Genomic DNA, 26,932 nt, shown 5'->3' on the forward strand with positions numbered 1-26,932 from the left:
GTGTGGGGGAGGGGAGGGGGAAGGGAGGCCAGTCCAAGTCTAGGTTAGGCTGCTATAGGCACAGACTTACTTGTTCTGAGAGCAGCTTAATAAGCCCAACTCCTAAGGACACTCAAGAAACCCTGAAGAAACAGGATTTGTCATTTTGGGTGTGCCCTGAACTTTCAGGGCATGGGTCCCTGGAGGAAGAATTTACCTCCCCCAGGAAAACAAAGAATTCATAGAAGTCATTCAGCCGAGCTGACTTCACCACAGGACAGAGCTTGCCATCACTTAATAAGACCTCTATTGTGCGTCTGATGAAAACACAGGGAGATTTTTTTCCTCAGAGAGCCTGTAATTTAGGAAGTTTGTAGCTTCTTAGCAGTCCCAATCCTTCGGAAGGAACAAAATATTAGGTTAATGAGATAAATGGACATGAAACCAACTGAATCTTCATTTTAGCAAAATAAGATTGCTTGCTAGGAGTTAGACTATTGCCAGCTGAAACACGTGCTCAAGCTCCTGAGAGTTTTAAGGGCTGATCTTGGTGTCCCGATGGCTGTCCCACTTTGTCACTGACTCTCACCTCTATGGGGTGGCCACTATGCTTGCCCCATAGAGAAACTGAAGCTTGCAGAGGCTGGTGGCCTGCCATGGTTAATACCTGGCATAGTGAGAATTTGCCCCGAGATCTGTCATTTGGATCTTGTCATTGGGCCTCAGAATCCCATTTTTCCTTTACATCAGGGAACTGGAAACAGGGCACAGGCCAAATCCAGTCCACACCTGTTTTGCATGGCCCATAAACTAAGGATAGTTTTTACATTTTTAAATAGTTGCGGGAAAAAAAAAGCAAAAGAAGAGGAACATTCCATGACACAGGAACATTCTACAGAGCTCAAATTTCAAGGTCCATCAGTAAAGTTGTACTGGGACACAGTCACACCCATTCATTTCTGCATCGTCTCTGGCTGCTTTCCTGCTTCAAAGGCGGAGGTGAGCAGTTGTGACAGAGACCATTTAAGGCCCACGAGCTAAAATGTTCGGTGTCTGGACCTTTTCAGAAACAGTTTACTGCACCCTGATCTGCATCCTGAGGATACCACAGCCAGTGTGACCCTACAGTATTAAGGCCGATGGGATTATAAATGGGTCCTTAAGCTTCCAAGCTTGTAAAGTTGACCTGGCCATAAACAGTCCAATGTTTCTCCTGTTGTGGGCGAGCAGTGATGCTACATCAGGAAGAAAACACATGTGGTAAAACAAGAATGAACTCCGCACGTGCCTGCAGCCTCTTAGAACCAAACTGGTATGACTTTCAGAGTATGGGAGGAGACGAGCTCCTTTCTTTTCTTAGTCTCCGATTCCCAATTAATGAACCATGAAAACAACATAGGTTTTTCCTAAAGGGAATGTGCTTCAGAGAGCTAAAGCAATTTTTATGTCTGAGGGCTCCTTCCTCACTTGTTCTGCTGATAACTTTAGTACAAAGCTGCAATTTTAGACTTTTTAGAAATAGAGGTGATTACATGCTACTGTTGTCACACTGTGTTTTGCTCTCAAGATAAGAGGGAAATTGTCTAATGTATTGAAGGTGGAGAGCAATTCTGCCTCAGTTAAATAGAAATAAAAGCAGATGCCCTTTTTCTTGGCATACTTTTGGTTCCCTTTCCTGGCCTCACTTGCACTCATATGTAAAAAGAAAAGAAAGAAAAGAAAAGAAAAGAAAAGAAAAGAAAAGAAAAGAAAAGAAAAGAAAAGAAAAAAGAAAAGAAAAGAAAAAAGAAAAACCATACCCATCAAGATGAAAAGAGTTCTGGAAATGGATGGTGGTGTGGGTTGCACAACAAAGTGAGTGTATTTCATGCCACTAAACTTTACACTTAAAATAGTTAAGAGGGCAAATTTTACATTACATGTATTTTACCACAATTTAAAATAAAGCAAAAAAAACCCAGCAAAAATCCCATAGCTATCAATTTTGGAAAATAGCATTTCAAAACTTCAATGAAGATTCTTATATACAAGTTCATTAGCGAAATGGAAAAAAAAAACCCCACAGAGAAGGGGTTTTGAAAGATTTGAAGCTTTACTGAAAAAAATGAGCATTAGTGTGTAGTTTGTGTGTGTGCTTGTGCACGTATGTATGTTTGTACACTTACGCAGGCGTGTGTGCTTTCAAAAACACACTCATGTCCAGCTCATTAAATCCCCTCTATTATTGCTGTCAATACCGGTAACAAAAAATGTTTAGAATTCTTCCATTTAGAATAACCTATTCATACAGAATGCCAAGCACCCTTGTACCAGCGACAGAAACCAAAATAGAGTAATTCTCTGAGAACCTCTTACGACTCGAACATCTTACAGCAGTGACACCAAAGGAGAAAACCGCACCCGTGAGTACCTATTAAGATTCCTCTGCAGTATATGCACAAAGGCTGCTGTCACTGGCAAAGAAGGGGTGAGTTTCAAATAAAGCGAAAACCACATCAGAAGACTTTTATTAAAAATGGAATTTAGATATGAACAGGAGTGCCAACTTTCATGAAAAGTCTACCTCTTCAATCCTGAGGCCATAAAACTAAAACCAACCTATGTGGGATGCGGTCAAATATCTTATTTGACTCCTGTCCATTTGCCAGTGTTTTTTAAAGATTAATAAGATAAAATGCCTTGAGTGTGGGCCGTGAGCGCTCGGTACCTTCTGCCAGCTCCCCAGAGCAGGGCTGATGTGCGACCAGGTTTCTGAAGGCTCTACTGTTTAGAGTGAATGTATATAATAACAACAGCTGCTTTCCGGCCCGGGCCTGGCAGCGACGGGGTCAACAATCTAAATGCCAACTGGCAATGACACTGGTCGTGTCGGGTGAAGCCAGTGACGAAGGAACAGATGTGCTCCGTGTCTCTTGGTGCCTGCGTCTCTACATTCGCTGCAGACCAGCGATGGCGATGGGGCACGGAGCAGCATGGTGTGAAGCTGACCCCAGCTCAATCCAGTGATCACTGCCTCCTCTGCTACTGATCGGAACTGGGTACACCCCCAACGTGCACGCACTCCTCCCCCCCATGCTTCACTTCATATGCTTAGAAGTTCTGGGCTCTCAAGATAAGGGAAAACTCTTAAAAATAACACTTCATATGCAGGCGCTGTGGAAGTAATGGGCCAGACCCAGTCCTGCCCCCCACAGGCTCTATATAAGGCCGGAGTGCCAAATGATGGCTCTCAGGCACACTGCACTCCCAGAAAGAATGGGTTAGGCCAGTAGGTTTAAAACATGAAAAGAAATAAATAAAGCGCAAGAACTGCTCTTATCAGGCGCCACCATTTAAAATTCAGAATGGCTCACCTAAAATGTTGGAGTTCCAATTTCTTTTGATTTGGAAACTCTGGGTCCCAACTCCCCCAGTGAAACCATTAGCTGGAGTCACATGGAGGTGGCTCCCAGAGCTTCCTATTTCTTATTACCCTTGCTAGCTCACATCGGCTACCGGCCTGGCCTCTGTAGGCTTTGCGTTGGGGTCATCTGATCTACAGACATTACATTTCTGGGGCAGGCGACATGCTTTTTCGTTGCCCTACACTTAACAGCAGCTATTTACACACTGTCACGTCATTTGAGTCACTAAACTCATTCCACGTGCTCAGAGAGCTGACGTGACTTGACCACAGCCTCACAGCCAAATGCTGTTCTCTCCAAGGGTTAGAACCTTAGGAAATCTCCTAGCTGCTACAGATCATCAGCAATCATTTGAACAAGTGTGTCCCTGAGCAAAAATCTGCCTCAGCAGAGGCCGTGTCTGGGTTTGGAGGGTTAGACTGCCTGTGTTCAACTCCTGACTCCACAGGACTGTGTGATATTGGACAAATTACTCCACCACCTTGTCTGATTTTCCTCTCGTCTAAAATGGAGATCAAAACAGTATTTATCTCATAGACTTGTGTGCAGATTAAATGAGGTAATACATAAACCCACTTCCCACAGCACCTGGTCCACAGCTTTATTAAAAAAATTTCCCTATCCTCAGATTACTATATTCTCAGAAGCTGAACATATCAAATTTTAAAAGTATATAGTTATTACAGGCCATTTAAAGTTCTTCCTATGCTGAAATACTTTAATAAGACATAGATTTAAGTCTCTACTATAAATCTTTTACTATTATAAACAAATGAAGTAAAAAAAAAAAAAAGGCAGTGGACAATCTATGTCATTCTGGATCTACAAGGTGCCAGAACTGGAAGGAAATAAAAATCTTTCCTAATCCAGTGGATTTACAACTTATTTTAGTAGCAGAAACCATTTCTTCTAATGCAATCTGATACACAAGCCACTAATGAAAAAATATGGCAGATCTGGTTGAAGAGGAGGTGAGGGCCCAGCCCCCGGCCCCGGCTTCACCCTGCATGTTCACAGAACTTGTTGCTACCAACCACTGGTTTGGGCTATGCTCCCTTCATTTTACCAGCGGGAAAACTAAGACTGTTCGTATCTCTACACGGATAGGAGGGCTCACGCTAAGGACCAGGACTGACCTGTCACCATACCCCCAGAGCCTAGCCATGTGCCTGGAAAACAGGGCCCTGGCAGCACTGAGGTCTGTGTGAGCAGAGCTCTGACACACGTGAGGTGCCATGCTGAAGTGGTGAGGTCTGGGGGGATGGGCTTCTAGGGTGTGGTGACTGCTGCCAGCAAAGTAACACCATTATAGTTTAGACAGGGTATGGGGTGTAGGGTTGACTCTGGGGGAAGGGAGGGGGTGGCGGGAACTGGGTCTGCACTTAAGCAAACAAAAGTCGTGGGGTGAGATGCCATCTACAAGATCAAGGTGAGGAGGGCCACTCTTCAGCTGAGGCATCTGGTTGGAGTCCAATTTTGCCCAGAAATTGGGGAATAGATGGTATTAGTTATAAAGTGTGATGCCTGGACCTCTTCCATCAAAATTACCTGGGAGCTTACTAAAAATGCAGATTCATGAGTCCCATCCCAGAACTACCGAGTCAAAAATTCCAGTGGTAGAACCCATGCATTTATCCTCCACAAGCTTCCCAGATGTTCTTGTGTGGGAAAAGTCTGGGAAGCACCATATGTGATTTCACTGGGGCTCCCCAATGGTGTCACATGAGAGCTGTACTTTGTGTGGGCCCTACCCTTGCAGATTCTGATTTAATAGGCCTGGGATGGGGACTGAGGGCTGCGATGCTTTCTGAAAGCTCTCCAGGTGATATGCAGCAGAATGGATGACAACCATTCGTAACTGATTGCCAGAGGGAGGGGAGAGCCACATCTCTGTGACGTGAATTATTCCTGTTATTATAACCAATGAAAATGAAGATATTCTAATTGGCCCTTAGGGATAAGCTGCTACTTCCCCTTTCAGTTTGTCTTGTTAACCACCCAGGCAGCTGGGAGACAAGAGTTTTCAGCAAAGACCTATTAAATCATTGTTCTTGTGAATACTGAGGTTGTTGTAAAAATATATTGAATGCATTTACCAAGCATACTTTAAAAATAAAGTTTATTGAGGTATATTTGGTCTTATAAAATGCTTCTAATTAAATGTACAATTCGATGAACTTTGATAGGGATATGCTCCCAGGTAACCACCATGTTAGGATACGGAACATTTCCATCACCTTCGGAAATTCCCTCCTGCCTCTTTGCAGTCAATCCCCTATCCTCGCCCCTGGCCTCCCATAACCATCCATCTGCTTTCTGACACTGTCGATTAATTTAGACTGCTCTAGAATTTGATATAAATGGGATCAAACCGTATGTACTTTTTATGTCTGGTTTCTTTTGCTCAGCACAATGTTTTTAAGGTTTCTCTTTAACATGAATTATATTATTTGTCACTTCTTCTCTGTTTCAAAGGTAAGCATACAGGGCTGCGGGATACTACTTTAGGAGAAAGGGCAAGTTTCTGGAGTGATGGAGGGCAGATTACTGACACAACTGGCTCGGCTGTCTTCCTCACGGAGCTTGGCTAGGAAGGGGAGGAGGGGGCTACCACTCCGAGGTAATGGCCATGGGGGTTTTCACTGAGGCAGGTGATTTCCAGAGGAATGAGCGCTCTGGGGGAGGCAGCAGACCTGAGGTGCAGGATGTGGGAAATGAAAGAAGAAAGGGAAATGGACAGGCCAAAGGCAAACACCAACCATTAAAAAATATGGTCTCTGTACTGATTTAAAAATACACTAGAAAAGTCTTTGATATTTCTCTCTTTGAGAAATAGAGATTAATTCCCTCTCCTAAGTATGGGTTGGACTGAGTGACTCATTTCTAAGGAACAGAAAATGGTGGAAGGGGTGGCTTATCACTTCTGATACTGGTCCTTAACAATATGGTGGCTTCCAACTTGGCTGCCCTCTTTGGGCTCAGGGAGCAGTTACGCATGGACCCAACGTGGTGTAGAGTGAGGGAAGTCTCTCTGAGGAAGGGACGATGAAGCCACAACTTGCAGGCTGAGCAGGACTCAGGAGGACATGGACGCTGGGGGCTCACGGGGATCTCTGGCCTGGCAGTGAGAGGACATGGCCCACTGAAGGAACTCTAGGAAGTTCTCTTTGGAGTAGTCTGCATTTTTCTTTCTTTACCCAGACCTACCTGTATGCTTTTATTTTTATTTATTGGCCCAGGTACACTCAGATTCACAACATAATAGGAATCTGTTAGCACTAGCAGCATGGCACTAATATTGATTCCGACTACGTTCTACTACACTATGGCCTAACTGGCTTTGTTGGTAGCTGATATCTCTGAACTTTATGCATAAAATTATTTCACAGGAAGAGGCGTTCCTAAGACTATACAAGTCCCTAGGCTAGGGACTGCCCATGCTCTTATCCTCATGCTTTTATGTGATGGAACAGGTGGGTGGTAAGAGAAGATACACTGTTACAGTTCAATAAATAAAACCTTCCTGCATTCAAATCCCAGTACTCATTTGACATCTTTTGGAGCCAAAGAATCTAGTCTTATCTGGCCGGGAAATTTGAACTAGTCTAGACCATACATAGCAGCCAAAATTTGGCAGTCTTATCTATGGGCATCGAGCCATACTGACTACTCCCATTTTCACATAAATGCTCACAGAGATGAATTAAATCCTACTGTGACTAATGTTCTGAAGCAATTTCCAATACAGCAGGCAGAGTGAAGTGTAATTATGATTTGGTGCCCCAGACGCCAACAGCACTCCTGAGGTACTGAGCTGCTCTCTGACATTGGACCTAGGGAGAACAGCAAACATGTGATTTTGAATTTTTATCTGTTTTTCATCTGTGAACTAGGAGAGGAGTGGCCTAGCCAGTAGACACACGTGGCTTTTGAGCACTTGAAATATGTCTAGGAAGATTAAGAAACTAATTTTTATTTTAATTTGATTTTAATTAATTTAACTTGAAGCAGCCACAAGTAGTTAGTGGCTACTGTATTGGATGGTGCAGCTCTAAGTAATGGATGGAGGGGTAGGAGTCTTTAAAATCACGAGTTTCTTAAAGGATGGAGATGTATCTTGGGTGACCGTCACTCTGGCACTCAGCGCAGTGTCTGCGATATAGGTTTTTAAAAAATGCTTATTAGCAGATGCTCAGCAGCCAGAAGAGAACTGAGCTCACAATAGAGAAGGTAGATTATATAAGACCACATAGTTCGTATTTCCCAGAGGGTATTTCAGAGCTTTAGATACACAAAATGCTCTGTAGAGAAAGAATTCCCTGATCAAATAAATCCGCATGTTGCATGCTTTACTTGGGAGGGTGAGGATGCACGTTATGGTATTAAAGACACCAGAATAGCTTTATTGACTCACTGTTTCCCAAAATTGTTTGAGCACGGAACTCCCCTTTCGCATAACACCTTCTGACATCCCTTAGATCTTCTAGTTCTAGGAGATCTTCTGCAAGATTCTGGGGAAAATACTTTGAGAGATGCTGTAGTAATGACAGGGTAGGAGGGAAACTTCCAATGAATTCCTTGAAAGAAGGGACCCTGATTTTCCGCACATGTTCAGCACATAATAAGTGTTTACTGAATGGTCTAGAAATGACTCTCTTCTGTTAAACATCAGGGGCAGTCAAAACCATTCCCACTGAGCCAAGGTGAAGAGAGAAGGCAGAGTGACTTGTCAGCCTGGGCATTCTTAGACAGCCGTAGAGGGCATACTTGTAGAAGTGGAAGGTAATCTGACATGTAAGCATGCAGAAGAAGTATGTAATAGCAACTGGAACAGAAGTAATAAGAGCTATGAAATACATACATATATATGTATATATATATATACACACACACACACATATATATACATATATGTATACTTTGTATTCTCTATGCGCAACAGGGGCTTAGACTCACGACCCCAAGATGAAGAGTCACGTGCTCTACTGAGCCAGCCAGGAGCCCCTAGAAATATACTAATGGTGTTTTAAGACTGTGTACTTTATTTTATTTTTAAAGAATTTATTTATTTATGTGACAGAGAGAGAGCCAGCAAGAGAGGGAACACAAGCAGGGGGAGTGGGAGAGGAAGAAGCAGGCTCCTAGCGGAGGAGCCTGATGTGGGGCTCGATCCCAGAACGCCGGGATCACGCCCTGAGCCGAAGGCAGACACTTAACGATTGCGCCACCCAGGCGCCCCATGACTGCGTACTTTAAAAGTTAAACCACAACTAGGAATTCATTGTGATGAGAATATCAACCTTCATACAAATGAATCAATCCAGAGATACAGGGTGGTGTAAAACAGGATGGGGCATGGGTTCCTGGGGATAGAAGAAGAGAATGATCCTGAAGGGGGAAGAAAAAGATAATACAAAAATCAGATTGAGACAGGGCGGTGTTAGTTACTTAGTTACGTTTGGTTTTGGGCTTTGCTAATACTTTAGCAAGAAGGGATTGGAATTAACTCAAGATCCACATGATAATTTCAGCTGAAAATTATCTGTAGTTATTATACACATACATATGCTTTAGTTTAATAAAGTGTATATAGGCCATTCCATGGTTGAGAATAATCTCTTTTCAAGGAATCCCTTTTGTTCTCTTTTAAAACTTGGAAGTTAAGAAGACACAAAAATCTTTTCAGATCTAATTGAGTAGAAGAATCCAAATGGGAAAAACTCCAACCAAAACCTTTCGTCAAGGGCATGGAACCCTTTGCAGTGAGATGTCTTCCCCACAGGGCTGGATATGTTACATGTACAGAATTCGCAGACTTCATTATGGGCTTTGCAGTCACTGAGACCTGCCCCCTTAAAACAGAGGCTTCAAAATGAAAAATGTGTACATGTTGTAAAGATAACATCAACTCAATGTTTGCAAAGATGCTTAACTCCCTACTCCAGGAGGGACCACTCCATATCCAGGGACAGCTTAATTGTTTGGTCCACGGTAATTGTGTAGTCCACCTTCAACTACAGTCACAATGCGGTCTGCACCACCACCAGCTTGCTCCTTTGAGCATTTCCATCACAGCAGCTCTGCGAAGAGGGGAGCAGAGGGCACGGCCAGAGATAGCAGAGGCGCTGCCTGGGCACAGAGCCCACTGCAAGCAGCTTTGGTCTTTGTTGGGAAGGCCTTTGAAAATCTAAGATTTGATTTTCCTGATTATTATAAAAGTGATACATGTTTGTGATAGAAAACGTGAAAAACCCAAATAAGTATATATATTTAAAAAAGAAGCATTACCCATATTTCCACCAAGAGAGAATGGCTCTTGACACTTTTTGCCATATTTCCTTTCTCATCTATGGTTAGATGATTCTAATGGCCATACTAATAGATGCACACATGATTACAGTGGTTTTCCAATACATTCTGAATCTTGTTTTTATTACTCAATATTATGTGCTGACAATTTTCACATGGGCATCATCTTCCACTGCAACTGAGCACATTTTAGGCCCTGAAATAAACCAGACCACATCTGATCCCAGACCCAACCAAAAACAAAACAAAAACAAAAGAAACCCAAAAAACTAAAACTAGTCATCATCCCACAAACCGGAAGGAAAAGCCCTCTGGACATCAGGAAAGGATGAAAAATAGAACTGACAAAGACATGTGGCTGATTTTGCCACATTCCCAGTAACTCAGCACAAGGCAGTTCATTGAAAATAACCCCACAATTCTTTGCTATTTTTCAAATTGACACTTTACAGCATGTCTGCCAAGGCTCTTAAAATGGCCTCTGGCTAGCACTCCCACTCAGCTGTGGGCATTTGGGTTGCCCTGAACAACCACTCTGAGCTGATGCCACATTGGACACACACACACACACACACACACGCCATGTCGTCTAAACTGACAAAGTCCCAGGAAAGCAAACTCCAGCTAGGGTCTATGCCAGGTGTACCCCATCCACTGGCATGGTGGGCTTTAACTCATGAAGGCCTCACTAAGCAAGAATAGGTCACCTTGGACCAAAGATTACAAGGCTGTGAACATGCCACGTCAAAGATCACAATCTCAGTACTCAAGCTGGGGGGACTCTTGATATGGGCTCTTTGACATATGGGAAAACTGAGGCCCACAGACATTACATGCCTTGCTCAGGGCTGGACAACTCCCGTGGTGACACGACAGTGGGAGCATCACTGTAGTGAAGGCTGAACTGCCAGACACTCAGGCCAAAGCCCTCTCTTCTTTAATGCCTGTGCCCACGTCCGAGCCATTTGGCTGCAAGTCAAGGAAACTGCCTGACAAGCAGCATCCCAGAAGACTTTGCACAGATGATGTTTAAAAGAAAAGGCCCTTTCAAAAGCCCACAGTGGCTCTTTGGGAAAACAGCTCTGGCTCATGGGAGAGGCTCTGCTTCTTTTTACAGCCCTGATCCGATCTTGCCAATCCAGGCTCTTCTTGGATAGTGCACTCACCTGAGCATCTCCAAGGGGAGTGCAGGTATGCCCTGGCCACCTCTTAGGAGAATAGAAGGTAAGCATATGCTTGGGCCTAGATGGGCTTTGGTGAGGACTTTATGGAACAAGGCTTTCCAAATCTTTGGTCTCCACAGTATCCTGGTCCTAAGGTATCCATTGTTAGTGGGGTGGTTTTGGAGCTAAAGCCCAAAACCATTAGATGCGTGAATTACAATCGTTAGCCAGCTGGGGGAGGAGTGGGAGCTTTGATGTATTAGAATGGCAGTAATGGCAGAGAGGGATGGAGAGGAATGTGGTTTAGATGTGGAGAAACTGCCAACCACACTTGTTTGAAGTAAAGGTAACATGCTTGAACATGCTAAGAACTTACTGATGGATGTCATACAATGATGGAGGAGGACCGAGGAGTGAGAATGAACAGGGCCGGGTTTCTTTTCTTTCTGTGAAGCCCTCCCCTAGGAGGAGTTTCATCTCTTTCTCATCTCCATCTTTCCATCCTCTTTCTTCCATCCCCCATGCAGCCTTGGTGGGTGTGGGGGGGGCAGGAGGAGGCAGAGAGATAAAACTCAAAATCTAGAGACATATCACAAAGATGAAGTGTGGCCCAAAGTTTGCTCCATGGGTCATGCACTCTTTATAAGATGTCACTGAGTGATAACCAAAGGAAAAAAGATTTCAGGGGCCAAACATGGTAAAATTGGGTGGGCTACACAAAACTGAACCAGATTCTTCACTTCACTGACTTCTCAAAGCCTTTAATCTGCAATTATATATGGTGGGTCTTCAGGGCTGGAGATGATGTAGCGTTTTGTAAACTCACTTGACCAACGGAAAGAAGTCTGTTTTCACTGAGCATTACTCAGGACCCACTTTTTTTTTTCATTATAGTTGATACACGATGTCACATTAGCTTCTGGTGTACAACATAGTGATTGTCGAGTTGCTATGTTACCCTATGCTCACTCACCACCTGCACCACACAACACTATTACAATATCATTGACTATATTCCCTATGCTGTGCCTTTTAGTCCCATGACTTATTCATTCCAACACTGACATGTTGAGGAATATTCTTGACCAATACTGATGCTTAAGATTTTTCCTCTTTGCTTTACTTTCCCACCTCACTGAGCTAGCCTCCAATCCTAGAGAAGGAGAAGAGATTAAGTGCTAAAAATAGTAATTCTCACATCTGAGATTAATAGTCATGTAGCATCTTGCCCCTCAGAGGGTGGTCTGGGAACCAGCCGCACTGACATCACCTGGGAGCAAAATGCACACGAGCCATCCCATTCCAGGTGTACTGAATTGGAATCTACAGCTTGGCAACATGCCCAGGTGATTCAAATGTGCATGAAGTTTGAGACGAAGACTGAGGGTGCTTGGTAGTAGGCAGTAACCTCAATAATCCTGATTTGGCGTATCTGTGGCAAGGCCCAGGGAGTCACATTTTAAAATATCACCTCCAGAAGATTCTGATGCAGCTGATGTATGGGCCCCTCTTAAGAAGCATTGATTTGACTGAAGAGATTCTATGGCCCAAGGGCTCTGCTCATAAGGTAAAAGAGCAGCACTGTGATAACATTTGGTTTCCCAGCAGGACCTCCCCAACGTAGGTCCTTAACAATCACCTTCACCGTTAGAAATAAGGAAATGACAGCCTAGAGACAGAAGGGGTAGGCCTGGACCAAGGTCACCCAGGGGTCAGCAGGTGCATGAGGGTGAGCAAGCCCCCTCCTGCCTCTCCTCTCCACCTCCCCAGCCTCTCTCCTCCTTCCTCATCAGCTCTTTATTCACCAGCGACTACACTGCTAACAGCCCTCTCTGAGTCTGCTTTTGTGTTTAGTGAAAGGCCAACAAAACACTGGTTATTTGTGCTTGCTAATGATAATTCTGATTAGCTCGATTCTGTCAGCTGACTCCCAGGCTGCCAGGGGCCCATGGCAGCCTGCTTATTCAATCAGGGCCTGGCCCATTTTCTAATTACTAGCATCATTTGGGCTCGTTTCCTCCAACTGTGAATTTGCTTGAGTTCAACTCATCTTCAGCTGTTGCATTTACATGAGAAATGGCTCATCTGTCACGTCTGCATCAGCGTCTGTGTCTGTGCTCCGATCTCCCCCTCCCCGTTAGAGACCAGATGAAATGGGTTCCCAGACTGCTGATGACCAGCAGGTCCCAGCGGGAGCCATGAGGCAAGCCCTTTCCTCACTGGGTTGGCCAGAGTGACTTCTTCCCAGCTTCTGAATTCCAAATTGTATTCCCACTCTGAGGCCTGAAAGGGTGACCAACTGTCCCAGTTTGCCAAGGACCGAGAATTTTCCCAGGACACAAGACTTTTAGTGCCAAATTGGGGAGGGTTAGTCACCTGGACACGGTAGTATGACAGCGTTCGACACCCCCCAGGTGATCTAGTTGGAATCTAAAACAGAGAACTGCCTGGAAGCTGGGGTCCTGCCCTTCTCTGTCAGGCCCAAGGTTGATGACGCATCCCCTCACTGCTCTGTGCCTGATTTTGCTTTTAATCTCTGCTGCTAATTCAACAGGATGAAGCTTTATTTCCAACAATGAACAAGAGGCAGTCTGCTGGCATGTTCTGAGATGAAGGTGGCTCCATGATGGGAGGAACGACTGGTGTGTAATCCCTCCGAATGGAGGCGCCTCATCCCCAAAGTACTCTTCCTAATTCAAAACACATTAAGCATTTAGTATGTACTTGGCAACAGGGGCATGCCTGCATCCTGCAAACTCCCAACCCCCAAAGAGCTGTCCATCCCACAAGAGACACGGATACAAATACGATAAACTATGTCTGTTACAAGGCTACCTAGGGGATTGCTACGATGGCAAAAGGCCTCGGGAGCTGGGAAGGGAGAAGTGGGGTGCCTCTGCTTACTATATGCCAGCTACTTATTATTCATGATCTCATTTAACAGCCAACATTTCTTAAGCACTTACCATGCGACTACTCCATTTAATTTTTACATCAATTCAAGTATTATACCCATACTACGAATGAGGAAAATGAGGCTTTGAAAAACCAATTATCTCGCTCAAGAACGCAAGTTAGTAAATGAAGAGTTTGAACCCAGAGAGTGAGTCTTATTTGTAAGGCCTGAGACTGAATCTCTACCCTGGTGGTGTGCTGGATTCTCCACACAAGCAGGGTGCTGGACACTCAGTCAACATCAGACAAAAGCTACAGGGGAGGCACGGGGAACAGAGGAGGGTGGCTGTGCATGGCGGAAGCCTGGCAGAGAGAAACAGGGGGTGGCTTCTCTGAGTTCTGCACTGTGCAGTCCCAAGGCATGATATCAGGAATGTCCCACTGGAGGTGTGGGAACTCTGGGAATGCTGACGTTCTAAAGGAAACTGGCTGGACAAATGCTGCCCTTCTGGCCCTATGCTGCATTTGATTCTAAAGAATGTATGCTAGAATGCGAAGCTGAATGCCTGACTTCTTTATCATCCTTCCAGAAGATGAGTGTGTCGTTATTTTACATTTTTTAGACTGTATCTGTAAATCTTTTTTTTTTTTTATTTTTTAAATTTATTTGAGAGGCAGAGATAGCAACAGTGATGGCAAGAGAGAGCAAGAGCGGGGAGGGGAGGGAGAAGCAGGCTCCCCGCTCAGCAGGGAGCCTGCTGTGGGGCTCGATCTCAGGATCCTGACACCATGACCCGAGCCAAAGGCAGACGCTTAACTGACTGAGCCACCCAGACGCCCCTGCATCTGTAAATTCTTGAAAGCATCTTTCTTATGCCTTAAAACATCTGAACAACTTGTGTTGCATATATAGGATATTTGATATATGCAAATCAAATAAAAATGTGTTGATTTGACAAACTAGGGCTGATTTTAATATGTTCATGGCTATAGTCAACTTAGAAGTTAGGTATTCTGGGGAACCTGGGTGGCTCAGGTGGTTAAGCGTCTGACTCTTGGTTTTGGCTCAGGTCATGATCTCAGGGTCCTGGGATGGAACCCCACTTCGGGCTCTGCGCTCAGCATGGAGTCTGCTTGAGTTTCTTTCTCTCCCTCCCTCTGCTCCTCCCCACTACACTTGCTCTCTCTCTCTCTTAAAGAAATAAGTAAATCTTAAAAAAAAAAAAAAGAAGAAGTTAGGTATTCTAGCAGCATCAACTACTGAAAGTGCTCATTTCAGTAATAACAATCCAAACACACTATTCTTAGTGGACACTGGACTATGCTACATACCCAGAGCCTAACATTATGTAATTACTGTCCTTAAAAACAGTCTCAATATCTTTTTCTGTTACTTCATAGGTTTTGGTTTGTGTAAAATGAACACATTTCAGACAATGAAGTATGGAAAACATATGTTAACATGTAAAAGCATTAAAATTAATCACCTTGCAATTATAATTAAGAAAACAGAAAGGTAGGAAGGATATTGTTTTAAGCCAGACTTAAAGAATAAAATGTTCTAGGGGAAAAACTGATAACCCTTCTTGCTCACTTCCACTGTTAATAATTCTTGGTTCACCCAGTCAGTTTTTCCCCATTCCTCCAAAGGGGCTTTCATCTGGAATACTGGGCTGTTGGGGCCTTTCTGTGACTCTAGACGTCCAGCCAGCTCCTGGCACTGCCAGGTGTTGGAATGCATGGGGCTCTTCTTCAGTGATAGAAAATAACGGAGAGTTTTTTGATGGCAAAGAAAGGCCTTCTCTACTGGCTCTGCTTTGCCTTACAATGGCCTTTATGCTTCTGGATGTAAAGAAGAAACTGACTTTTGGCTCTGTCCATCCGATGTTTCTGCTCCTTTCGCTCAGTGAAACAGAAACAGTGAGGGCTTAGGAGAGCCTCTTCCTTCTGGTGGACCCTGGGGGGAAGGTAAGTCCCCTCATGGTTTCTCCACCCTCTTTGTCTCTATGGCCCCTAGTCACTCTTTCCTTTGTCCCTGACATTTTCTAAAATTAGCTTTATCAACTCTTTCCAGTTTTTTAACTCCCTTGAGCTGCGTGCACAACCTTTTCTCCTTGTAGTGACTGTTTACCCACGCCTGCCCTTAAACAGGACAGAGTACGAGAATTTGACCGGGAAGCACTTCACCTCCTATCCGCACTGTCCAGCTGAATTCAGAGACAACTTGGTTCCTGCCCCCCAATAACTTTCTAGAAAGCTGCTGTGAAAGAAAGTGAAGAAAATAAGTACTTCCTTAGCCATTGATATATCTTATTTGTGCCCAGCATGTCTTGCTTTGTTCCCGAACTCTTAGTGATGCAAACAAAAATATTTTTTGCCGTGTACTTTCATAGCACAATAACAGACTTCAAGTTGAGAAACTCTAAAGGTGATATATAAACTTCTTTGCCAGATACTGTACCATATTAAACACGTCTTTTTCCTCTTTTGTATTTTGATTCTTTAACATCATGACCTTGCTGACCCTGGAGGGACTGCCCCTGCCAGGGCTAGCCAACTCCTAGATATAGTAAACAGCTCGCCCTCCAGCTGGTCACTCCCCAGTCAATACAAACTAATTAATCCAGGGCCCACAGCCCTAACCACCTCCTCTATGCCTCTCACCCTTAGGGCTACTATTGCTTTCCCCTAATCACCCTAGGTCCAAGTACCACACAATTAAGATGGCCCTTAATCCCTAGAGCCTCCTGAAACGATTCAAATTAGTTCAATTCAATTCTAATCCTGCTTAGTTTGACTCACCTGTTCCTTCCCAGAGAAACCGCAATAAAGGCTTTTGCCCACACTTTCCCTACTCCCTTTGCCTCTGACCAACCCTGGTGGCACCCCACGTGCCCCCCTCTCCGTGACATGGAGTGCCCCCTTCTCTTCAGATCTATGAGTATAATAATCTATCTTTTCAATGGCTATTGTTTTCCTGATCGGTTGGCCTCACCATACATAAACAACAATAAAACCTGGATTTAAAAAAACACATACATAAAGAGAAAGGAAGATGGACTAGCGAAAGACCACAGCTTGGCCTCTCCTTTGCTCATTATTCAAATGCACTTGGATGAAAGTTAGTTGCCCTGTCAGTTATATTTAGCAAAACTGCCACTTTTAATGTTCCAAGAAAAAAGCATGATTTTAGTATAAAGCACTGTATTATACTGGTTAAGAAAGTACTCAGTAGAGCGGACGAGAAACAGTCGTGATGAGGGCATCCACATGAAGACACTACATGTTACAAAAGATGCTGGGAGGTGTAAGTTTCCTTGGCTTCCAAAGCACAGATTGAGTCCAACTGTAAAAATACCTTATGAAGCCATTACAAGGAGCCCCCATTCACCGAAACAATCATGGTAAAGTTCTTTAAATCAAATGTTCTGGATTTTAATGTATCCTATTAAAACTGCATCATGGGAGATTCAGTATGAAAAGCAAAGTCCCTGAGACACTGTACTCTCCTCCAGGGCTTCCTTCTGTCTCTCGCTCTGGAGTCAGAGCTACTCCAAGGCTGCTCTGCTTGACTTTGCACACCTCGCAGTGGACACCTAGTAGGTGCTAAATATGTTTCCCGAGCGAAAGAACGTTTCTGATGATCTTTGAACAGATGAGGCAAGAGATCAAAGACGCTCATTTAAGGGATTATATACATCGGTGGCAGGTTTTGGAGCTGAGAATTAAAGCTACTCCCTCTGGCCCAAACCATTACGATCCCACTACATTCTGCCACCACCTGGAGAGAAATGTAAGACCCTTAAGTGGCGGCAGTGGACATCCTGGCATCTTCTGACCCTTACGCCAACCTCTAGCTCCCGTCTAATGCTGCAGTCCTCCGGCTAGCAGCCCCCCATGAGTGAGCCCTTTGCGTGGGTCTGGCAGTGTGCTGGGACCAATGGCTGAGCTCCCGGGGGCAGTTTCGTGGCAGCCCTGCCTGGGGACACTCACCAAAGGCTCTAGCTCCTTGCGGTCGATGAGGTTCATCTCTGTGACGAAGTAATAGAAATGCTTGTAGCAGGTGTTGACGTGGGCCTCCGCACCCATCACAATGACCCGGTCGAAGTGGTGGATGTAGACGTGGACGAAGACGCGGAAAAGGCGGCACAGAATCTTCTTGCAGATCTGAAGGAAGTTCTTTGGGAAGGGAACACCTAAAAGAATGAGAAATTAAAAAAAAGAGAGAACAAAGTCGTGATGGGAAAGCTCCAGAAGCCCGGGAGCGCATATGTGAGGCTGGAGGACCGTCCTGCTGGGGAGCCTCCAGGCCAGCCCGCAGATGCCTGGCTCTGTGTCCGCGGCCTCATTAGACACGGCCTGAAACAGTGGCTAATGATGCTGTTACGTTTAAATACCAACAGTGACCAGGAAGAGACCAAAAAAATGCATGGAGAGGGCCAGGTTTGTTTCTTTGGTTGTATACATATGTATGTATTTGGTTTTATTTACATATAAATATTTGCTTTTATTTATATATAAGTATGAAATATTTATTTTTACATAGAAATATGTGTTCTCCCTTCTTGCTCTCTCCCCCCCTTCATACAGCACAAGGTTCATTTTCCTCTTACAAGAGAACTGGCAGGAGGGGGGCAATGCTAGCGGGAGACGGGTGCTCCCTGACACAGAATAACAGGGGGCCGCGGGGACTGTAGCAAATTGGAAGGCACCTTCTCCTCAAAGGGAACAGTGGTGGCAAAACTCCAGCCAACGATGGCCCGACGGGGACAGAGGCCCAGGGCTCTTAGAACTTCTGATTTTTCAAGATAATTCACGAATTTGAAGTTCTATGTGAACTGGCTACATTTTTTTAAACAGTAGCAATAAATTTAAGTTTTAAAAAACACCACTGGTCAAACAAGACAGCTTTCTAGCTTAATGTGGCCTACAGGTTGCCCGTGTGCAAATTCTGATCCGAATTTTTCCTGAGATTCAGTGTTTCCAAGGTGGGCAAATGCAGCAAGCTACACTTTATTACCACTTCATCTCCTTGAGGAAGGAAGAGTGGGTTATGGGGCCAGAGGACGCACCCAGATTTCCTGTCTGATGACCACCACTGCCAGCTGGTCAGAGCAAGTCCGCAGAATCCACAAGCCCACTTCCTTTCTTCCTTTCGAACACTGTTGAAACTCTTATTTACACTGTCCTTAAGTGGTGACATGTTGTAAGTTAAACAGACTTTGAATTCCTGCTCTGCAACTTTTCCAGCTGTAGGGCCATGGGCAAGAGATTTAACCTCCGGAGCTTCAGTTCTTCCACATGTAAATAAAAATTCTAACAGTTGGGAGGATTAGATACAGATAAAAATTCCAGTGGTCGTGAGGATTAGAAGTGGTGCCCAGGCAACCCTGTTTTCTCCTCTATAAAAGAAGGGTCATAATAAGGCCTTCCTTGCATGAGTAGGACAGTGTTAACATGAGTAAAATCCTTCGACAGTGCCTGGAACAGAGGAAGAGCTCAATAAGTGGGAANGGTGCCCAGGCAACCCTGTTTTCTCCTCTATAAAAGAAGGGTCATAATAAGGCCTTCCTTGCATGAGTAGGATGGTGTTAACATGAGTAAAATCCTTCGACAGTGCCTGGAACAGAGGAAGAGCTCAATAAGTGGGATGGACCCCACTTCTCTCTGCATTGCAAGGTCTGGAGCATTAAGCTTCTGTTACAAGGGATATATTACCTTTATCAAGAAAAGGAAGACATGGCTACCAGCCCTTCCACAGAATTGCAGAGTGTGCTCAGGGTGGGCTCCTGGTCCCTGTCTATCCCTCTACAGGGTCCCAGTGCCAGCTGTCTGGTGAGATACTCTGTAATGGGATCACCTGGGACCCCCAGGGCACTAGGAGAGAGACAGAACTTGACTGGCAGCTGGCAGAGGCAAGATCTGCCTCCCTGGGGCCTGGCACCGATACTGACTTTTCTTCAAAAACAAAGTGGGACCTATCAAATGTAACCCAGGGAGGGACACAGCCTGGCAGCTGTCTGGGCAACAGATGATGGGATTTAGGGATGGAGGTGGGGTAAAGCTGGGGAGTGGGCAGCCCCTCACAGAGATTATGGGTGGTGTTCTATGCTAAGGAGCAGCCAGCAAAAAGCTGCCAGCCTGGGCAAGGGTCTGGAGTCTTCAGAGACGCTCAAGTCCGGGAGGTGACGGAATCCCCTCTCAGTGTGTTCCCATCAGAAGGGGAGCCCTGTAACCCATGCAGTGACAACACCAAAGGTTAACATATNGGCAGCCCCTCACAGAGATTATGGGTGGTGTTCTATGCTAAGGAGCAGCCAGCAAAAAGCTGCCAGCCTGGGGAAGGGTCTGAAGTCTTCAGAGACGCTCAAGTCCGGGAGGTGACGGAATCCCCTCTAAGTGTGTTCCCATCAGAAGGGGAGCCCTGTAACCCATGCAGTGACAACACCAAAGGTTAACATATGTTTCTTTTACAACCTATCTGCAAAGCAGGCTTTCCTACTCATCTGTCACTGATGACTAACATTGAAACTCTGAAGCACAGATTACCTTGCCCCAGGCTATTTAGCTAAAAAGTGGCAGGGCTGGGATGTGGACCAAGCCAGCCTGGTTCCAAACACCAAANCAAGGGTCTGGAGTCTTCAGAGACGCTCAAGTCCGGGAGGTGACGGAATCCCCTCTCAGTGTGTTCCCATCAGAAGGGGAGCCCTGTAACCCATGCAGTGACAACACCAAAGGTTAACATATGTTTCTTTTACAACCTATCTGCAAAGCAGGCTTTCCTACTCATCTGTCACTGATGACTAACATTGAAACTCTGAAGCCCCAGGCTATTTAGCTAAAAAGTGGCAGGGCTGGGATGTGGACCAAGCCAGCCTGGTTCCAAACACCAAAAAGATCTGGTTATGTTTGGAGTAGAACACTTTCTCTCTGCCAAGGATAGAGGCACAGCTCAATTGCTAAGTGTAACGAGGTATCCAAAGGTTACTCTTGGTGGCACAAAAATATGATTTAAAAAACGGAAAGTGGTGGGAAGTGAGAGAAGTGTGAAAAAAGTCTATATGCGTGGCAGTCACACACTCAAGGTTTAATAAGAGGTTAGCTAATACACTCCACTGCCTTTAAGGAGAAATGTGTTTTCTCTGCCCATGCATTAGGACCTGGGACTAATAGAAAAAGCCAACATTTACTGAACACTTACTATGTTCCAGGGACTGAGCCAAGAGCTTTACATGGATTAGCTGATCGAAATCTGAGATCAAGCCTTGAAAACAGGTACTATTATTGTTTTCATCTCAAAGATAGGAAAACAGACTTGGGAAAATTAAGTAGCTGCCCAAGGTCACCCGGGTGGCTAATAGTAGAGGAGCGGTCCAGAGCCAGGTTTGTCCAGCTCCAAAGTCTAGACCACCTTGAAAACCTGAGATGCTGCTCTGGACACCGCTTCACACACCTTCAGCTCTGTGGCCCTTCCTTTCCAGGTGACCTGAATCCCCTGTGGTGGGTTTACCTTTCACTCCCCCTGCCTCCAGTCTCAGTGGAGGCTCACCAGCTGCCAGGGAACATGGGGCATCCAGGCTGTACCACTTTACCTGCTTGATCAGCCCCACACCCCACACACTGACTGCAGGTAAGGCAGACTCAGGCACACTGAGGATGTTCATGGCAATTGCTGGGTCCCTCTAGATGGTCCCCAGTTTGCATCTTTCCCGCATCTCTGTTCTGCTCAGCTCTGAACTCTTGGCTCTGCCTTCCATCCCGTACCTGGTCTCTGGCCTTGCCCTTGTTCTCAAACTTGGCTTGCCTCTTTTCTCTCCCTTTTGGGCTATGGCTAGAAATGATCATTAGAGTAGCGAAGAGGAGCTGCTTTGAGATTCTGGAAGACTTAGTTTTAAAGTCCTAGTCCTACAATTTACTTGCCGTTATCGGCAGGTTGCTTCATCACTCTTCTGCATTGTAAAATAGATTAAAAAAAATTTTTGCTTTGCAGTGTCCTTATACTAGTATCTGTACTGTAACAGGTACTTAGTGGGAACTTCTAGACTAAATTCTACTTTTGTTGTTTCTCACCTGAACTCCTCTTGTGGGTAAGATGCCAGGCTCAGCATCTCTTGACTCTAGCTGCTAAGTTGGACCAGACTGTTCCACCATTCCCTCCCTTACAAGTAATTCATTCTTCAAAAGTGAACGGTGCAAACAGTTCAGCTTGGATGTGCTCAGCACGCACCAGTCACCTCACGCCAACTCTGGAAGCTGAGAAGTCCTGGGCTGGGAGTTCCAGGGAGCCCAGGAAACCCAACTCACTCTCTGCGGAACCAGAGAGAAAATCCCAGTTCACAGAGCATGGGGTTGAGAATAAGAAAGCTTGGGGCATTTGGGTGGCTCAGTCGGTTGAGTGTCTGCCTTCAGCTCAGGTCGTGATCTCAAGGTCCTAGGATCGAGCCCTGCATGGGGCTCCCTGCTCAGGGGGGAGTCTGCTTCTCCCTCTCCCTCTCTCTCTGCCCCTCCTCCGTGCTCATGCTCTCTCTCTCAAACAAAATCTTAAAAAAAAAAAAAAAAAGGAATAAGAATTCTACATGGCAGTTGGGAAATTCATTCAATATCATCTATGGTTCAGGGGCCATTTCTGTAGTTTATATAGTATGTTAGCTCTTTTCTCCCCTTCTCTTCTGCCATCCAGGTGTTCAGATTCATGTGTGTGTCCATGTGTATGTATATGCGTGTGCATATATGTGTGCATGTGTGTTTGTGTGTGTGTCTATGTGTGTGTATATGTGAGTGTGTTGAGTATGTGTGCATGTCTATTTTCATGTGTGTACGTGTATGCTTCCGTCTGTGTGGCATGTGTGTCTGTGTGCGTGCTTGAATAAATCTTCAGGAGGTGGGAAGTAGAAGAGACCACTCCTTGGGAGTAAAGAACGGGACGTCCACCCCTTTGGAACCATCTCGCCCTGTGTACCTGGCTTCACGGCAGCGAGATGAGGCAAGACTCGCCCTGCTGATCCACTCCCGTCCTTGACCGGCCCCAGAGGGACCAGCTCATGAAATCGGGTCAGTCTGAGGGCTTTTGTCTCTGTGGTGCTGCTAAGAAGTATCCAGTCTTGGGGCGTCTGGGTGGCACAGCGGTTAAGCGTCTGCCTTCGGCTCAGGGCGTGATCCCGACGTGATGGGATCGAGCCCCACATCAGGCTCCTCCGCTATGAGCCTGCTTCTTCCTCTCCCACTCCCCCTGCTTGTGTTCCCTCTCTCGCTGGCTGTCTCTATCTCTGTCAAATAAATAAATAAAATCTTAAAAAAAAGAAAAAAAAAAGAAGTATCCAGTCTTCATTAAATAGCCAAAGGAAAGGGAGCCCTGGGTGATGCTTGATATGCAGTGTGTCCCAGAACACTCTGAGCAGGGCTATTATGGTCACAGTTTTATTTTTTTGTTTTCAGATTTATTTATTTATTTAGAGAGCGTGCATGAGCGAGCGGGGGCAGGGGCAGAGAGAGAGAAATCCTCCAGCAGACTCACTGCTGGGCATGAAGCCTGAAGCGGGGCTCCATCCCAGGACCCTGAGATTCTCACCTGAGCTGAAATCAGGTGTCAGACATTTAACAGACTGAGCCACCCAGGCGCCTGGCCGGTTTTTTTGGTTTTGTGTTTTTGTTTTTTTAAAGTAACTGAGGCTTAGCTCAGTTAAGTATTTGCTCCTAACCCCACAGCTAAAGGGAGGTAATGGTTTGGCTCTAAAACTCAGGTTTTTTTCTTCTGCATCCTGTTACTATGGGCTCCAAGGTGGTAGGGAACACATCAGCATTTTATGACCTGCACTTAGCCCAGGACCTGGCTTATAGAAGGAGCCTGAGAAATGTGTGTTTGCTTGCTTTAAACAGCTACAGTCCAGCAGTAGGGGGAATGACAGGCTAATGAATCATCACAAACGGATGCTGGGCTTGTCACCATGATGGCCTGCACGTGAGGGAGCCGTACGCTGGCCGGGTCCGGGCAAAGGGCAGTCTACGTGGACACGCGGCCCCACTGACCCAGCTCAGGACCACATCCAACCTCCTGTCCCTCTGCTTCTCCTGCGTATGTGAGATATTACAGACCCTCCCCTTTAGTATTTCCCAAGGCATGTTTTAAATGTCACTAATTTGGAAGAGCCTTGGCTAAAAAAAAAGAGGGTCATGAGATCGAATGTATTTGCAAAAATGCAGCTTTCATAGAGTATTTCTGCATAGGAAAGGACCTGAGAATTCCTGTAGCAAAAAGTCCTATTTTACTCTGAACCCCCTTCTTCCCCCATAATATCTATTGGTTTAAAACACAGAGCCTGTAACAAAAGTCTGGGTTTGTTTCTATCTCACTCTACCTCCTACTCACAATGCAGTCATATGCAAATGGTTAGTCCCTCTAAGCCTCAGTTTCCCCACGTAGAAAGAAGTGAGGTTAATGTTATCTGGTTGTTATGAGGATTAAATACATGTATAAAAGGCTTTGCATTAGCCTTACAGACAGTAAGCACTCTCTTGTGGACCACTACTTTTAGTATTCCATGGACCCAATGTTCTTCGAAAAATACTTTGGGATTAAATTCCTCCTGCATATTTATTTTTCAGGAGGGCAGTCTGGGTATTAACACATCAATTCTGAACTTACAAAGAACTCAGAGTGGCTATGTTCTGCCTTACATTATTTTCTACAAGTTTCTCATACTTACGTCTTGTAAGTTCCCTGAACAAAGGGATTGTTTTGTATTTCGAGTCTGCCTTTAAAAGTACCTGGCACAGGGCTAGGTGGGGAAGAGTCATCCATCAAAATTGAATCATAAAGGAGCAGTGATCTTATTTAGTCAAGATGTGAGTTTATCATCTTGTCTTTGGGGGAGGGAAAAAGCCAACAGCAGAAATGATAGGCTTTCGCAGGGTCTTGATATGGTCCTGGCATGGCCCGCTGCACACTGCTTTTGGTGAAAAGGAAGGAGAGCTCTGTGATAAGAACATTTTGATCTTAACTAGGGGGTGGGAGGAAAAAACCTGAAACTCCTCTTTTCTTATCATTAAAACCTCCTTTCTTTGCCTTTCAATGTATTTTTTCAGGTAGTGATCGTTAATTTTCAGGTACCGTGCTCAATTAGAAAGTTAATGGCAGACGATATTAACCAGTAGTCCTAACTGAAGTACACTGCACATCTGAAGTGTCTGGAGTTAAACTTTGACTAGTCTTATTATAATTGAGACAAACCATGTGACCATAATCCCAGGAAGATATGTACTGATTGATATAGAAAACAACCTTTGATGAGAAGGTCTTTAAGTGATTTGCAATCACTAATTGAGTCTCAGATCATCCCCTACCTCTACCCCACCCCGAGCCACATCCCATGACTCTCAGATTCAAGCTGGAAAATTTCAGACTCTAAGAAGTTGTTCCAAAATGAAAAGATGTGTTCAGAAGAGTGCTTTCCAAAGAGGTGATAGGCAGACAGACAGACAGACACACACACACATATACACACACATATACACACACGTCTTGGGTCATGTAATGGAGCTTGGTCTCAGCAAATGGGTCAGTAATGAATGAAGTTGGTGCACCTAAAACAGAGCCAGGCCGAGCTCAGATGCCAGAGTGAGCTGAGGCAAAATGCCTGGGCAGAAGTCAGAATCCCAAACCAATCACTCCTGTGCGGTTCCGGCAGGAATTTGCTCAACAATTAGACTCAAAGCAAGGCTAGAGTTTGTCGGATGATTGGGCCAAGGAGAAGGCTAAGCCAGAGAGCTGGGATGAAGGCAGAGGGGGAGGTGAGCCTGCAGGGTCTGGACTCTCCTGAAGGCCTGACAGGCAGTCCCCAGCTCTGCCTCTGCTGTGCGGGAAGATGTGGTACCCGGCAGGGAACCAGCCTCTGACAGAGCCCTGCAGAGTTTATGATTGTGCCTAACCACAACTTTCTGATCTGCAAGCCACATTCAGTACCAAAGCTAAATCGAGCATGGAATATAATCATTTCTCTGGGGCCCCATGTGGATTCGCCTTTTATCTCTGACTCGGTAAATCTCCTTTCTCCCAAACAAAATTTAATAAAAAATTCCAGTAATCTGAGCTTCAATCCATTTTCTTTCTTCCTCCTTCCTCCTCTTCCCTCCCTTGCACTAAGCAGATGCCCCATTCAATCCTTCCTTTGAGGACACCCCTGAAAGAAAATCCTGCTATGGAAGCTGCAAAGGGAAAGAGTCCCTCAGAGAATGCAGAAATGGTTGGGATGACGGGGCCACAGACTGGAGACAAAGATCCCAAACTTAAACAAGAGCCAGGGCAGAGTTTCTGTGTTCACTGCAGTGCGTTCCTGTTCTCACCATCTTCTCTCTTTCCTTTTGAAGAGAATGCCCAATGCTTGGAGAGGAGACTCTGGTCCACAATCACACTGGGTTGGACACAGACCACAGAGGTGTAGAGAGTAAGGGCTAAGAGGTAGTCTCCAGTGACACCGGACAATTGGCCTCAAACATCCCAGGTCCCACAAGTCATTGGCAGGTGTACAAGCCTGTCATTTGCCTAGTTAATGCCTCTACTTTCTTAAGAACTCAGCCCAAAGGCTGCCCTCATCTCCAGCCTCAGGTTGTCTGACATCTGCTATCTGCTGCTGAACCTTCCTGAGCACAGAGCCCAGATGGTAATTCCACACTGCTCTGTGGGAACTCCCGACTCACGGCCAGCCCCTCTCCTAGACTGTACCCTCCCTGCCGGTCCTCACAGCTGATCCTTAGTGCCTTAGCATACTGGGTGTGTAACCAATGCTTGCCACGGGCAGGATGGAGAGCTGAGCTCTTAGGCCACATGCTAACCCTGAAATCCAAGCTCAGAAAGGCAAGGGGAGTAACTGGTTTGGGATTTACAGGTAGTTTGTGATGAGGAGGGACCTGGATTCCAATCTCTCTGATTCCAGAGATGATGTTCTTTCCACTCTTGCTAGAATATTCAACAGGCTGTTCTCGTGGCTCCTTCCATCTCTCTTCAATCCAACTGGCAGAACCAGGGAAGCAAAACTTGTTAAAAGACGAAGGTGGAAAAGGGAGGTTTGGTTCTTACTTCCCCAAATGCACGTGTAATCCAGGGTTAAGGACAGCGGCTAAGCACCGGCCCCGGCGTCCATCCTCCTCGGGTTCACACTCTAGCTGTGGAACGTCCGTGCTGCTCGT

General features: G+C 45.4%; 1 protein-coding gene across 3 annotated transcripts in view; it reads right to left on the bottom strand.

Annotated features, from left to right (window-relative positions):
- MOB3B (MOB kinase activator 3B) overlaps positions 1-26,932 on the bottom strand; it is a 207,962-nt gene that overhangs the window by 12,449 nt on the left and 168,581 nt on the right. For all 3 annotated transcript variants that reach the window (XM_034663993.1, XM_034663992.1, XM_034663994.1), the window contains exon 3: positions 17,744-17,946. In XM_034663993.1, coding sequence (XP_034519884.1) covers positions 17,744-17,946 — 203 coding nt within the window. The remainder of the gene's footprint in view (positions 1-17,743; positions 17,947-26,932) is intronic.

This window comes from Ailuropoda melanoleuca, chromosome 7, assembly GCF_002007445.2.
Source record: "Ailuropoda melanoleuca isolate Jingjing chromosome 7, ASM200744v2, whole genome shotgun sequence".
In the NCBI taxonomy this organism is placed as follows: domain Eukaryota; kingdom Metazoa; phylum Chordata; class Mammalia; order Carnivora; family Ursidae; genus Ailuropoda; species Ailuropoda melanoleuca.